The 16,478-nt window shown below is 34.0% G+C and overlaps 1 protein-coding gene across 1 annotated transcript in view; it reads left to right on the top strand.

The window, feature by feature from the left end:
• Positions 1-1,624, top strand: part of LOC131069034 (DNA excision repair protein ERCC-1) — a 48,177-nt gene extending 46,553 nt beyond the window's left edge. The window contains exons 9-10 of the mRNA XM_058004341.2: positions 635-940; positions 1,132-1,624. Coding sequence (XP_057860324.2) covers positions 635-940; positions 1,132-1,200 — 375 coding nt within the window. The 3' untranslated portion in view covers positions 1,201-1,624. The remainder of the gene's footprint in view (positions 1-634; positions 941-1,131) is intronic.
• Positions 1,625-16,478: the final 14,854 nt, after the last annotated feature.

Here is a 16,478-nt window from a genome sequence, read left to right as displayed (position 1 = left end):
CATCTTATTCCAATTCACTTTGGCTTATTGAAATTATGTAGATTTATGATTTTATCGTTGCTACACTTTCAGACCAAACCAGGGAAAACAAAATACAAATTCCTGTTTCTTTTTTATAAGGCATGGCTGACAGTTTCCATTTTCAGCACAAAAGTGTTCAAAGGGCCACTTCTTTTATCGGGAGTGCATCTTCCTCCCTTCCTGCTTGCATAGGACATCGTGGAACTCATGAAGCTTGTTTCACATTGGATCGTGTCCTCGTAAGATTTGAACCCAGGTTGTGTGAAATTTGGACAACTGGTCAAATTTGTCACTAGATCACATACCAGTAGACAAATTTGAGTAGTGAAAAACCTGGGTAGCTTTTTCTTGAAATTATCTCAGTGTGTGTGGGTGGAAGCTACTGCGCAATTACAAATTTCTCTCGATTCAAGCATTTTTTTTCATATTTGATTGTTTCTGACCTATTTTCTCTTCTAATTTAAGCAGTCGTTCAGTTTTAATTGCATCGTTCCATGTATGAAAATTCCTCTTATCTTTTTCCTTTTTTGTGTAGTACTTACCAACTGTCATGCTATTTATTATTTTTCTTTAAGCGTAGTTACAGTAGCCCTCACAGTTACTCCTCATGCAGGTAAAGCGGCTTTATGATGCATTTCATGAGCCCTTTAGGCGGGTCACAAAGTATAGTAGGAGCCCCATGAAAACCGAAGTTGCAAGCCAGGACAAAACAGAAAATGATGACAGAACTAAAGAATCAGGCAGGGACAAAGCTGATGAGGCTTTGGAAGTCAAACAGCCTGAGCTATCAGTACAGTCAGCTCTAAGCTTGGCATATGCCAAGTATGGGAAGAAAATTGCTGCACAGAGGGACAATGGTAACAAAATCGAAGAACCTAGTGATGAAGGAGCTACATCAGAAACGTGTTTAGAAGACAATGTAATTAAAAGAGGGATTGATTAAGAATTTATTTTTCGTAGATTAATCCCATGTTTCTGATTGCATCAATGCATTATAATGTAGCTGATATACTTATGACCTTTTGGATTTTACTTTCTGGAAATTTACTTCAATGGTGGAATTAGATTATGAGGTATCCTGAGAATAGGCATTCTGTGCTCTTTCATTAGGTATGTCTTCAGCAAAGTTTGTGGAACTTAGGTAAACTCCATGAACTTAAGTGGTTGATGTTATTGTGAAGTTGGTAATGCTGACTTCAAAGGTGGATCACATTATGGCATACCATGAGGGTTGGCGTTCTATGCTTTTATTCTAAAGTACATCTTTGGCAAAGTTTATGGAATTTAGGTGAAGTCTGTGAACTTCAGTGTTGGATGTTATTGTGAAGTTGGCAGTGTTAACTTGTGTCATGATTCATAACCAAGATTTCTTCTGCACCTTTATAGTGACACCGATAGATACCAATTTTTTTTGGTGAGAAGGGCTGGAAAAAGCAATGTATATATGTTGACTAAGGCTGACTATTGATTATAGGTTTAAATTCTATCAGATAGGTTTTGTATTTCATTGTAATACCAATGACCCCAGCAATCTAAGAATTATTTTGACTGGGATTGTGTACTCTTTAATCAAATTCCTGAACATTCGTTTGGATGATTGCAATCATTCTTCCATCTGTTGAAAGTTTCCTACTGGACAACTTTTCTAATTTTTTGATTTTTATGTTTTCCTCTGATAGAAATAGATAGAAATAGTTATTAGTCCCGCCTATCTATAGGCGGAGACTAATGTTTTCGTCTCTCTCAATTTGCCAATTAATTTTTGCCCCGAAAACTGAGTCAAAATTTATTCTATAGTTTCCTATAGTTAACAGTAATTTATTTATTAAAATCAATTTCCTCTATCTTTTTAGATTTTTCCATTGGCGGGTGTATATTTTTCTGGGTATTTTTTGTTTTTTCTTCAAAATAAAAAAAATGACGAATCAAATGTGAGCAGAAAAAAATTGAGATGGTTTTCTAATGTCTTGTGCAAAAATATTTATCATCTACATCGCCGAATTCAAAAACATTGATATCTAGCGAGCTCTTTTGTGGAATGCATATTATTAAATGCAAAGTACTGTGATAAATGCAAAGTAATGTGAGTGTAAATATTAGAACAACTCATTGTCATTTAATGCATATCTTATCATATCTGGTCTCATTGAATGCAGTTTTAATGCATATTGTCTGTGATTGCATATTGCTGTGCTTGTTGATTATTTATGTTCAGAGCAACAGTATTAGTATGTTCAGAGCGATTCAAAAGCAGTTTCAATAACAGTTTAAGTGAGATCAGAAAAACTGGTTTGTTTTTGTTTTGTTTCTCTTTATGTCTGAAAGAAAAATTTTGGTTAGTTTTGTTTCTCTTTTGTCTGAAAGAAAAATTATTTCTTGCTTGTTTAATTGTACTAATTATTGCCTTACTTTTTTAAAAATATTTTTGTAAGCCCGAGCTACTGAATTGGAAAAATCCCCAAATGGACACTGGTTTTGTTTGTGTGATTTTTTTTCACTATTTGTTCTGCAAACTTGAAATTGTTAATGCATTGTGATAGACAAGAACAAAATAAATAATTTTATTGTCATACTTGTGGTTTCTTTCACTATTTGTTCCTATTGTAATGTATCTGAGTCCAGTCGGAAGACAGTTGCAGATTGGCACATCATCTAGGACAACCTTTTTTTATTTCTTTGTAAAATTTTACTTCCTATTTGACCTCATTGTATGGGAACAAAATTTTGAGGTATGTACGCTATATTTTCTCCCCCTCTCTGTCAATTGCATTGGAGTGTAGGAGAAAATTGTAGTCTCTGTTTTACTAATTCGTAAACATCAATACCAGTTCTGTCTATTGGCATCTGGTTTGACAGCTCTTGGGGTTTCGTTGCACTTATAGCGGCAAGATTTATTTATTTATTTTTCCTTGGCTATGCTTTTTTAGTTTGAAAGCTCTCACTAATATTCATGAGGGTTATGAAATCAATTGCATTCAAGCATAGAATAAAATGCTATCAGTCTTATGTCGTAATGTCCACACAGATTTGTTTGTTACGGTGTTGCTCCGTTTCATATACTGTTTGAACCCCATCTTCTCTGCTTATGATTTGCCTACCAATTTATGCCCAATATTTTTTTCCTTAAAATGCATCTGAAATTTTGTGAGATCCGAGAATTTTCCCATTTGGGAAGCTCATAGGAATAAGAATCTTAGAACCTAATATCACTTTGAATTGGAATTCATCTTATCGTCATCTTTCGGCTACAATTTTGTTTGGGAGATGGGATTAATAACATCAGGGAAAACTTATAGCTTAATTTTTACTTTTTACCTTTAGTCGAGTATTTAACTAGAAAACCAACATTTTTTTGCAAGGACTATGTAAAATGCAAGTAGTTTTATTAGATCAGCTGAAATTGTAAATTCTATGTTCTTCTTCAATTATTTATCTGGGAGTGTAGCGAATTTAATTTTTGGGATTCGGGGGATAGAATGAACCAATTCATAGTTTGTTGCAAAAAAGTGTTTGCCTTTTTATAGTTTATGTGAATCCAGTTTTTGTAGATCTTAGCCATGAAATTTTGTTTGTGGTTAACTCTAACTCTTTGTTGAAAATTAGATAGAATTTAAAGTTTAGGAGGAAACAGATTGTCTCGGGTTTAATGATTCATGTCTTTCTTTTCATACTAAGCCATTTCAACGGGTTGTTAATGTAATTGTATATTTAAAAAGGCAGGGTGTATGAAACGTAATAATTAATATAAGGAGAAAGATGTATAGATGTTATTTAAAGACCATTTTGGTCATTCTGAAATAAAATGACATCAAAATCCACATTGAAAAAAAGAAATGGAGAAAATCTTGAGAACGATGTTGTAATGGCAATTGTGTACCATACCTGATAATTGTTTGTCCTCAATTTGATTAATAAGTTTCAGTCACCATTTATTCCATCCTTCGCTCTATCTACACAATGAGTGTTTTGAGTAGTAGCTAGAGAAGGAAAAAAGGTAACAATTAGAAACACACAATGCTCAGTGTCATAGATTGAGAACAAAACATCTGATAATTGGGAAAATTTAGCATAGTTGCATCGAGAAACCCTTCTTTCCACTTCTCCATTTAATTTTTCGGTTCATACCAAGATGTGCTTTACAGTATGTTTCTAGAAGTGTCTCGCGAGGTATAAAATCTCATGCAAAGAACCCTTTTGACAACTGTTGTCTTTCAAGTCACTTGTCAGCAGTCTTTTTCATACACGTAGTTTTTCCAGGACCTGCCACAGAAGAGAACAAAAAGGCTCCCCCAAAATAGGCACCAGAGAGAGAGGAGAAAAATCTTGAAGCCACTAAAATAGTTGTATACAACAGATTCTGTGGCTCTTCCAGTACATAACATGTCTTATGCAAATCTGAATATGGGGTTTCACCATAGTTTTAGGTTTATGTTTATTCCATTCAAAATTACTTAATTGTTCTCAACACTTCAATGCATTGCTAACATGTTTTTAGCTAAAGGCAGGGACTCATGCTGTCTCACAGCTCTTGTTTGTATCATATTTTGTTATACCTTTTGGTATTTTCTGGTTTTAAATAGTAAGAAAAGATCGTGTGTATCGCAAATATCATAATAAAAATATAATAATCTAATAATAAATTAAAATAATAAAATGCTATAATAATATAATACTTATCCTATTTAAACAATTACACCAAACATAGGGAATATCACCTCTAATTGAACCATTATGAAACCCTTGGGTAACTCAAATTGATCAAACCTGTCCCAAAATCAACCCTAATGTAAGAATAATAATAAAATAAGAATAATATAATAAATTATAATGTTAATATAATAATATTGAGATTTAAAAAAATATTATAATCTAATAATAAATATTATAAGAATATAATAAGTATCCTATTTAAACATTTACACATGAACATTAAATCTTGTTGAATATCACCCCTAATTGAACTATTATTGAAACGTTAGTGTTATCAAATTGATCTACCCTTTTCCAAGCTTTATCATACAACCAATTAACGTAACCCTAACACCAACCTTAAACATAACATTAACATTATTTCAACTCTAATGACTAAAAACAATTGTAGTTTTGACCAATTTTAGTTAGGTAGATTATATTAAAAATTATTTATAATATAAATTATAATTATTTATATTTTTGTTTTTTATTACTATCATTTATATAATATTTATTATTCAATTTATATTAGATTTATATTATGTCATTATTATTATATTAAATATTATTTAAATAATTTAATTAGCGGTAAATAGTAATATTAATATAATATTATATAGCTCAATAAAAGGATAATAGTATAATATAATCTTTATTAATAATAATACAATATAATATAATATATAGTTTTGTTATATACATTATACATTATTTTTTATTTTTTTTATATTTTTTGTTAGATTATTATATTTTTATTCTAATAGTATACTAAATTAAATTATAATCCTAACCTTTAAAAAATCTAAAATTTAACCTTAAATCCAATTAAATATTAAACCAAATTTAATTAACCCTAAACTCAAACCAAATTGTACCTCAACCCTAACATACTAAACCAAATCGAACCCCAACTCTAAACCTAATTGAAAATTAAACAAAATTAAATTCAAACCAACACTAAACCAAATATATCCCTAAGATTCACAATAAACTAAATTGAACCCTAATCTTAAATATAATTGATAATAAACCAAATTGATTCTTAATTCTAAACATAATTGAATCCTAAACCAAACTAAATCTTAACACTTATTAAATTAATGTCTAAACCAATCCTAACTCTAATTTAATATTAGACCCTAACTCTAAACAAAATTGAACCCACTCTAAATTTTTTTGGAATCCAAACCCTAAAAAAATTGAGCACTAAACCAAATTAAACCCTAACACTAAATTGTTAATCATACCATTAACACTAAACCAAATTGAACTAGAGCTATAGCATTAAATCAAATAAACCATAACATCGAACCATTTAGAAGTTTATTGCCAAACCTAATTGAACATTAAACCAAATTGAACCTTGCCCTATTACTAAACCAAATTTGAACCCTAAACCTAATTGAATACTAAACCAAACAAAATCCTAACTGTAAACCTAATTCAACACTAACTAAAAGTGAATGCTAACTCATATTACATTAGAGTTTGCTTTTATCTTAACCCTAATTCTAATTCTATAACTAATCCTAACAGTAACACTATACTTAAATTGAACCCTTACCCTAAACCTAATAGTTAAGCATTAAACCAATCTAAAACCTAACCTTAAACCAATCCTAACACTAACTCAAAGTGAGCCTCAATCTTAAACCTAACAAAAGATTAAACCAAATTGAACCATAATTAAACCCTAATTGAATCATAATATTAACTCAAACCCTAATTTAAATGAAGCCTTAATCATAATTCTAAGTCAACACTAATCTTAATTGAACTATAAACTAAATCAAACCCTAACCCTAACACTAAACTAAATTGGACACAAAGCCAATTTGAACCCTAATCCTTATTAATTAGGGTTAGTATTTTAATCCCAACCCTAACTATATTTCTATATTTGATTTTTGACCCTAAAACTAAACCAAATTGAACCCTAATCATAACCCTAAAACATTCAACTCTTAACTTGACTCTAAACCATAATGAATCCTAAACCTAACACTAAATTATATTGAACCCTAACACTAAGCCAGATTGAATCCTAACCCTAATTACAACTCTAGAAAAATTGAACCCTAGCCCTAACCTTAAACAAAAATGAATCCTAACTGTAATTCTAAACCAAATGTAACTATGACCCCTAAACAAATTCTTAACCCTAAAACTAATATTAGACCAATTGAACTCTAACCCTAATACTAAATCAAATCAAACCCTAATTCTAAACTCAATTGAATCTTAATCATAAATCTAATTAAACATTCAATCAAATTAAATCATATCCCTAAATCAAATTCAACCATGACCCCTAAACCAAACCGAACCCTAACCCTAAACCTAATTGTCTTATACCAATTTGAATCATAACTATAATAATAAATAAAATTGAACCCTACCCCTAAACCAAATTAAATTGTAACCTTGACCCTAAACCATTTTGAACCCTAACACTAAACCTAATTGAACATTAAACTAAACTAAACTAAACTAAACTCTTTCCCTAAAGAAAATTATACCCTAATCTTAATAATACTAAATTAAACTCTAACCCTAATCCAAATTGAACACTAACCTTAACACTAGTCAAATTGAACCCTCATCCTTACAGTAAACCAAATTGAACCCTAAACTTAAACCTAATTAAAAATTAAACTAAATTGAACCCTAACCTTAAACCTAATTAAAAATTTAACCAAATTGAACCATAATTAAACCTTGATTGGACAATAATATTAATTGAAACCCTAATCAAAATAAAAACCTAACCATAACTCTAAGCAAATTGAACCTTATTCCCAACCTTAATTGAAAATAAATCCTAACCCAAACTCTAAACAAAATGTTATTTATAACCCTTAAACAAATTTTTAATTCTAAAACTAGCAATGTACCAAATTGAAGCCTAACCTTAATACTAAAGCAAATGGAACCCTAACCCTAAACCTAATTTTCTTGTACCCAATTGAATCCCAATCCTAACAATAAACAAAATTAAACCCTAACCCTAAACCAAATTGAATGACAAAGTTGATCGTAAACCAATTTGAACCCCAACTCTAAACCTAATTGAACATTAAACCAAATTAAACCTTGACCTTAAACAAAATTGTACCCCAACCTTAACAATATACCAAATTAAATTCTAACCCTAAAAACCAAATTGAACCCTAACCCTGATACTAAACCAAATTAAATCATAACCCTTATAGTAAACCAAATTGAACCCTACCTTAAACCTAATTGAATCCTAACCCTTATTAAAGTAGGTTTAATATTTTAATCGAAACCCTAACTCTAATTTTATATCAAAATCCTAACAAATTAAACACTAAACCAAATTGAGCCCTAACCCTAAACCTAATCAAACCCTTAACCTTAAATCTAAACCAAAAGAAACCCTAACACTAAACCTAAACCAAATGAAACCCTAAGCCTAAACCAAATGAAACCTTAATCCTAACACTAAACCATATCGAACCTTAATCCTAAGCTTAATTGAGCACTAATCCAAATTGAATCCTAACCCTTATTAAATTGGGGTTAGAATTTTAATCCCACCCTAACTATTGTTCTATATCTAATCCTAACCCTAACACTAAACCAAATTTAACATTAAACTTAATTGAGCACTGACTGTTAACCTGACCAAACCTTAACACTAAACCTAATTAAACACAAAACCAAATTGAACCCTAACTATAACACTAAGCCAAAATGAGTTCCCTAATCGTAAACCAAAATAAACCCTAATAGAATATTGTTATATAAGGGTTAGGGTTTGATTTGGTTTAGCATTAAATGAGCCCTAATTGCAAACCTAAATGAACCCTAATTGTAAACCAAAATTAAACCTAATCGTACACCAAATTGAGCCATAACCCTAACCTTAAATTAAAACGAATCCTAACCCTAACTGTAAAGCAAATGTAATTCCAACCCTTAAACAGGTTGTAAATACTAAAGCTTACACTAAACCAAATTAAACCCTAACTTTACTAATTAGTCAAACTGAACCCTAACCCAAAGTTCCAAATTGAACCCCAAAACTAAACCTAATTGAACATTCAACCAAATTAAATTATAACGATAAACTAAATTGAACCTTGACCCTAACACTAAAAAAACTGAATCGTAGGGTTAACCCAAATTAAATCATAAACACAACCCTAAACCAAGTCGAATCATAACCCTAAACCTTATTGAATATTAAACCAAATTAAACTTTAACCCTAAACCAATTTGTACCCTAATATTAACACTATACCAAATCAAACCCTAACCCTAAACCAAATTTAACCGTAACCTTAACACTATCAAATTGAATCATAACCCTAACACTAAAACAAATTAAATCATAATCCTAAACCAAATCGAATCATAACACTAATTCTAAACCAAATTAAACACTAACCCTAAACCTATTTAAACATTAAACCAAATTAAACCCCACCCCTAAACTAAATTTTACCCTAACCTTAACACTAAACCATATTTAACCCTAATGTTAAACCAAATCAAACCCTAAGCCTAACACTAAGCCAAACTGAACCAATTGAAAATTAAACCAAATTGAACCTTAACCCTAAACCAAATTGAACCCTAACACTAAACCAAATTAAATCCCAACCCCAATCATAACCCTAAACCAAATTGAACCATAACTCTAACCTTAAATCAAAATGAATATTAACTCTAACTATAAAGCAAATGTAATTCTAATCCTTAAACGAATTGTAAATCCTAAAATTAACACTAAACCAAATGGAACCTTAACTCTAAACCAAATTGAACCCTACCCTAAACATAATTGAACAATCAATCAAATTAAACTGTAACCCTAAATCAAACTGAACTTTAACCCTAACACTAAACAAAATTGAACTGTAACCCTAAACCAAATTAAATCATAAACATAACCCTAAACCAAATTGAACTATATCACTAAACTTAATTGAACATTAAACCAAATTATACTCTAACCCTAAACCAAATTGTACCCTTCAAAATGTTAACACTAAATTTAACCCTAAACCTAACCATAAACCAAATTTATCCCTAACCCTAGCCATAAACCAAATTGAACTATAATATTTACAATAAACCAAATTGAACCCTAACCCTAAACCTAATTGAACGCTGAACAAAATTGAACCTTAACCCTAAACTTGATTGAACACTAAACCAAATCAAGCCCTAAGCCTTATTAAATTAGGCTTAATATTTTAATCTCAACCCTAACTTTAATTCCATATCTAATCCTCACTCTAACACTAAATAAAATTGAACCCTCCCCCTAAATTTATTTAAACCCTAACCATAAACCAAATTGAATACTAAACCAAATTTAATCCTAACCTTAAATAACTTGTTAATCCTTACACTAGCACTAAACCAAATTTAACCCTAACTATAACACTAAATCAAATTGAACCCTAACCCCAAACCCAAAAAACCCTAACACTAAACCCGATTGAACATTAAACCAAACCTTAAACCAAATTAAGCATAAACATTAAACCATAATTAAACCTTAATATTAATTCAAACCCTAATTTTATTAAAACCTTAACCATAATAGTAAGTTAACACTAATCCTAATTAAACTCTAGCTCTAATTAAACCTTAACCATAACCCTACCTCTAAGACTATTTGAAGCATAATCTTGATCCTAATTGTAACTAAATCCTAGCCCTATTTGAACCCTACTCTAATTTCAACCCTAACCCTTATTAAACCCTAATTCAAATTCAACCCTAACCATAACCCTAATTAAACAATAACCTTAATTGAATTCTAACCCTATCCTTATTCCTAATTGTACCATAACCCTATTTGAACTCTAAGTGTGTTGTTGAATGTAAATTAAATCCTAACACTGATCCTAACCCTTGCCATAATATAATACTAACCCAAACACTAATTGAATGCTAACTATATTTGAACTCTATTTATAACCCTAAATGAACCCTAACACTAACCTTGGTAAATTAGGATTATACTTTAATAATGATTATGTTTCAAGTTGACTTTTCCTTTAATAAGAGTCCACTTTATTTTTTAACTTTTTTTGATATCATGAGATAACCCGACGACTCTTTTTTTGCCTAGTTTTTTGGGTATGGAGGAGGCGAGCTGAGGCGAGAATACCTCGATGGATGATTGAGCGGGCTCAAACAACCCATCCACTGAGTAAACCTAGCCAACGAGAGTTGAACCTTGGACCTGTATGGGAAGAACTCAAAGACTTGGCACAACCTAACCAACTGTTTGAACTATGGGACAAAGCCGAAGAGTCTACTCAAATTTTATTTATATAGTAAAGTAATTTTATTAAAGTTAAATTATTTAAATTAAAAACATTATTAATTTTTTAAAAGTTCATTTAAATAATTAATAAGAAATAAATTATTGAACTTATAGATTCATAAATATTTTTTTATTTAATTTCTTTTGAGTTGTAGTTGCCATGCTACTAGCACATACATACATACGTACATTACATATAATTGTATATAAAAAGTAAGCAGAGAGATATCAAGACATTAATTTTGTATTGTTTAAGTAGAATAATAATAATAATAATAACTCACACACACACACACACACACACACACAGACTACAAATGTTTTAATCAATTATATTATAACTTAATCTTAATTAATATTTATTTTAAATATTAATTAAATAATTATTAATCAAGGTTATTGTTTTGAATATAACCCTAAAGGCTCTGCAACTAGGGTTTGACATGGACTTGTTGGCTGCACCTGGCATTGGGTTTCTCACTCCTGCGTGTGGACCACGGTGGTAATCTTCTTCCCCCCGCTTTCTTTTCTTTTTTTCTATCCTTTCGCCAAGGCTCTCTTCGTGCGGCGTATGCAGTTATTGTTGGTTCGAGTGGAGGTAGGAGCATTTAGTGCTCGATGGAGGCAGAATTGAGTGGGTTGGACGTGACCCATTTTCTCTCATCAAAATCCGTGGAGGAAGAACTTATTGGCAAGTCCTTTCGAGACACCATTGTTGGTGATGTGCAGATTCTGCGAGAGGCCAAGTTTACTTTGGTAAGTGCTTCGTCTGCAAGCTGCAATGGCAGAAATAGAGGACAAGGTAAGGACCCTGCCTTGGCTCCTTGTACTTTCTCTATCTTTCCTAATGACTCCATGACCGAAGCCCTTGAACTAGAAAATAAAAGGCTCCAAGGCAGTGCCATTTTCTTTGTAGTTACTAATATTGATAAGTGTCCGGCTAGGAAATTTCTTGATGACTAGATGAAAAATGTGTGGGTTAGAAAGCTAGGGTTCAACTTTTCCTTCTGTAGAATGATTCAGAAGGGTCTATTTGTTATTTTCTTTAAAGACAATAAATCACAGGCATAGGTCCTCCATAAACAGTTCTGGGCCGTTGGGCAAACCACCTTCAGGGCCCTCAAATGGTCCTTTGATGCGATTAATGAAGAAATTCTGGCTATCTCTTGCCCTCGTTGGCTTCTAATTAAAAATTTACCCCCCATTTTTTGGAATTTCATCCCCCAAATTCTTGAATCTATTGGCAAAGTGGTTAGGATTGATCATTCTTCAAATCTTGTTCCCCACCTGGATGCCAGAGTCTTGATTTCCATCAATCCTGGCATTGATATCCCTAGATTTATCGAAATCAAACTACAAGATGAATCCTTCACTTGCATTTTGGAAATCCTAGGTGGGTTGAACTCGTGCTTCCTATGTAGACGGGAAGGTCACATCAGACGATCTTTCCCTATTCTCTCGGCTAGAAATAAATTCAATGGTAACCCCCTTGGAACCGCTGTTAATAAAGATGGTCTTACCCCCCCAATTCTTCCTCGGAGATTTCAGAGTCGTCGTTTGTATAAGATAAACTGGACTCTCTCAGTAAGGCCATCAATAATGCAGTGGCTAGTCTCTCGAAGGTTCAACCTGTCAACCGTCCTAATTTTGAAAATGATACTGACTTCGGCTCCTTTAATGCAGAACCCTCCCCCCCCCACTCAGTTGTTTATGCTACCATCTCCCAAATGGATGGACTCGAAGACTCTGGCTTCTAGGTGGTTTCTAGGAAAAACAAGAGGTTAAAAAAGAAGAATGCCCAACAATTGGCTCTGGGAAAAATCAGGGCTAGAGGGCATCATAAAGCATGTACTATCAAGGCATGCATAGAAGTTGGTGGATGTAGACTTCCAACTGAGACTCTGGCAATGACCAACCCTGACAAGGACTCTCATGTCAAGTCAATTGTTAGGACTTTTGAAGGGATTGATTGTGGAGGTGGTGATAATAGGAGTAGGGTTGCAACCCCCCTACCCTCTGCGATCCTCAATTTGTTCCTGCTTCTAAACAATTCCAAGCCTTGGATAAACCATCCAATCAGGCCTTAGTGCAAAATGGCATTGATGATCCCCCAAGGTATGAAGGTTGTTCCCCTCCTTCTACTCTCATTGCCTCCCTACCCTCTTTCCCTTTGAAACTGAATTCCTTGATTGATGATGATAATGTCCTCTATGAGATTATCCCGGTTGCTCCAATGATTGACAATCCTAAAGCTTTTTGCCCATCTGAGACAGGCGTATCTGAGGGTGATTCCCCTGAAGAAGCCTCCTTAGTTGACATTCATGAGTCTAAGGTGGAGACTGAGTTGAGATCCAACTTGTCGACTATTAATGGGGAGGAGATGAAGGATATTGACAATCTAAATGAGGAAATATTTGAGTCCGAAGCACTCACTAGAAGGAAAAGAGGGAGGCCACTAGGATCTAAAAACAAGCTCTCTCCTCTGCATAAGAAATCTAACTGGAAGGCTAGTTTCCCTAAGTGCTTTAGCAGCTTTAAGGCTGACAAGAATGATAAGTAACTGCTTGTTCTCCATGAAATGTCTATCCTGGAATATCCAAGGGCTAGAGTCCCTAGACAAGAAATATGTCGTGAGAAGATTGCTCAATCACCACAAGGAGTTGGATTTTGTCCCGCTCCAGGAGGTTAAAGCAGTTAACTTTGCATTGGAGGTCAATTTGAACTTTATTTGGAGGAACTCCCTCAAATTATTCACTAAACATGAGAAAGGCAAAAGGAGAGCTACCATACTTGTTAACCCTAACTGGGGAAACTCTATCCTTTGCTCAGGAATCTCCCCTTGCAATAGAGCTATTCGGGTAGCTTTCCAACATGGCGATTCTTCTTTTGGGTCATGCACCATCTACGCCCCCAATGACTATAGGGATAGATCTGACCTCTGGCAATGGATTTCTTCTCTTCCTGACATTCCATGGATCCTGGGGGGAGATTTCAATATGGTTGAACATAAAGAAGACAAAACAAGAGGAGCCACTATTGAATGGAAAGGAGGGGAAAAGCTTCATTGGGATCGACTAAAAAACATTAAGAGACTTTTTGATCCATTGGAAGGTTTAAAACAAGTATATAAGGGCATTTGGTTTGCCTGGTGCAACTATCAAAAAGATGGTAGCAGAATCTATTCCAGGCTGGATAGATTCTACACCAACAAAGATGTCTTTTCCTTTATCCCGGATCACCAAGATTGTCCGGTGGTTGTTAGACCTTCCTCCCTTTCTGACCATCACCCCATTTTTGCAGAGATTGTCACTAGAAACTCGAGCAAACCCTTTAACAAGACTGGTGGCAAATTCATTCTTAACAACAAGCTTCTTAAAGACGATGATGTTTTAGCTACTATCCATATAGTGAGGTTATTTAATAAGTGGAACTCCAAAGATGTTTCTTATATTCACAAGTGGAATACCTCAGTTAATAGTTGGCAAAAGATTCTTAGCACCATTGGTAAGAAGAAGGCCAAGGATGCCAGGCAGGTTGAGCTTATCCTATCCTCTAACCTACATAAAGCGGAGCAAGACATTCAAAACGATCCTAGCAACTCTCAACTTACCCATTTGGTGGCGGTGGTTAGAGATGAACTCAGAAAATGTCAACATGATAAAGCATTGGGAGCCCGAACTAGAGCTAGGGTGCTTTGGCTATCTCAAGGGGATAAAGGTTCTAAGTTCTTCTTTAACCTTCTGAAACAAAAACAATGTAAGGAAAGGATTGACAAACTTTGGGTGGACGACAAGGAAATATTTGTTGATGAGGAAATCATGAGTGAGTTCCTCAACTTTTACAAGTTGTTGTTCTCCTCAAAGGACTCTCCTTCATCCATGATTGCTAGGGACAAATGTCAGACACTTATTCCCAAGATTGTATCTCCCGATGAAGTTAGGTCTCTTAGTAAACCCTTCTCAACTGTAGAAATCATAAGAGCCATTAATTCTCTTCACAATGACAAAGCCCCAGAGCTAGATGGGCTTACCATTGAATTTTATAAGGCTAATATCACTTGGATTGTTGATGATCTACTTGAGGTCTATATTGAAGCCACTAGGACAGGGTCTCTGGGAATTGACATCAATAGAGGACTTATCAAGCTTATTCCCAAAGAAGGGGACAAGACTCTTATAAAAAACTAGTGCCCTATTACACTACTTAATGTCTCTTATAAGATACTTGCTAAGAAGCTTGCTATTAGACTCAAAAATATCTTACCCATATTTATCTATTCCACCCAAACCGGATTCATTAAGGGGAGATACATCCTGGAAAATCTTATTACCAGCTAGGAGGCTATGGAATGGGCTAGAATATCGGATCAAAAGGTGGCCATGTTTTTGATGGACTTTGAAAAGGCCTACGATAGGATTGAATGGGATTTTATCTCCACTATGCTCAAAGCCTTTGGGTTCCCTGAGATCTTTTGTCAGTATGTTCAGGTCCTTCTTAGGGATGCTCATGCCCAGGCGGAAGTGAATGGACTGATCTCGTAGCCCTTAAAGCTCAGTAGATCTATTCGGCAGGGGTGCCCTCTAGCCCCTACCCTCTTTGTGATAGCCTCTAACGCTTTGTTTTACCTGCTTAGGGACAACTCTCTCCCCCCTAAGGTTAGAGGAATCTCCCTTCCAGATGAATCTGAGTTGCTTAACATTCAATTTGCAGATGACACTACTCTATTTTTTGAATTATCAAAGGAGAACTTGAATGCTTTATCCTCCAATCTCACTCTATTCTGTGATGCCTCAGGGGCTAAGATCTCATAGTCCAAGTCTACTACGCTTGGATGGACTGAGCAACCTCCAGATTGTCTCTCCACCTATGGGTATCAATGGGGAGGACCAAACACAATTGTCAGATATCTGGGGATTCCCTTTGCTATCTCTCCTTGCCTCAAGGATATGTGGGCATGGATCAAGGGGAAGATTGAGTCCAAACTTACCAAATGGAACAAGCACTATCTCTCACTGGCAGGAAGAATGCAAGTGTGCCAAAATATTTTGTCCTCCTACAACATCTACTATGCATCTGTATGGATGTTTAATAACTACCAAATCAATGAGCTGCATAAAACCATTAGGTGTTTTTTGTGGTCGGATGGTAGAGACCATAGGAAAACTCACTTTGTCAAGTGGGAGTGGTGTTGTATGGATAAATCTATTGGAGGTCTGGGTCTTAAGGATCTGAAAGTGGAAGGGATTGCACTGGCAGCCAAATGGATTTTTCATGCACTAGAAGGTAATGAACCTTGGAAAGTTCTCATTCACAATAATATTAGAATGGGTGTCCCCAAGAAGGCCAAGTCATGGAAATTCCTCCCTATTAGTGATCTATTAGCTGGATCTTTCTCAATCTCTACCGCAGGCTCTGTTGTCTCTAAAACTATATGGAAAGCATGGGAAGCTATTAG

Source organism: Cryptomeria japonica, chromosome 4 (genome assembly GCF_030272615.1).
Source record: "Cryptomeria japonica chromosome 4, Sugi_1.0, whole genome shotgun sequence".
NCBI classification, from domain to species: Eukaryota; Viridiplantae; Streptophyta; class Pinopsida; order Cupressales; family Cupressaceae; genus Cryptomeria; species Cryptomeria japonica.
This window is presented reverse-complemented; position numbering and strand designations above follow the sequence as displayed.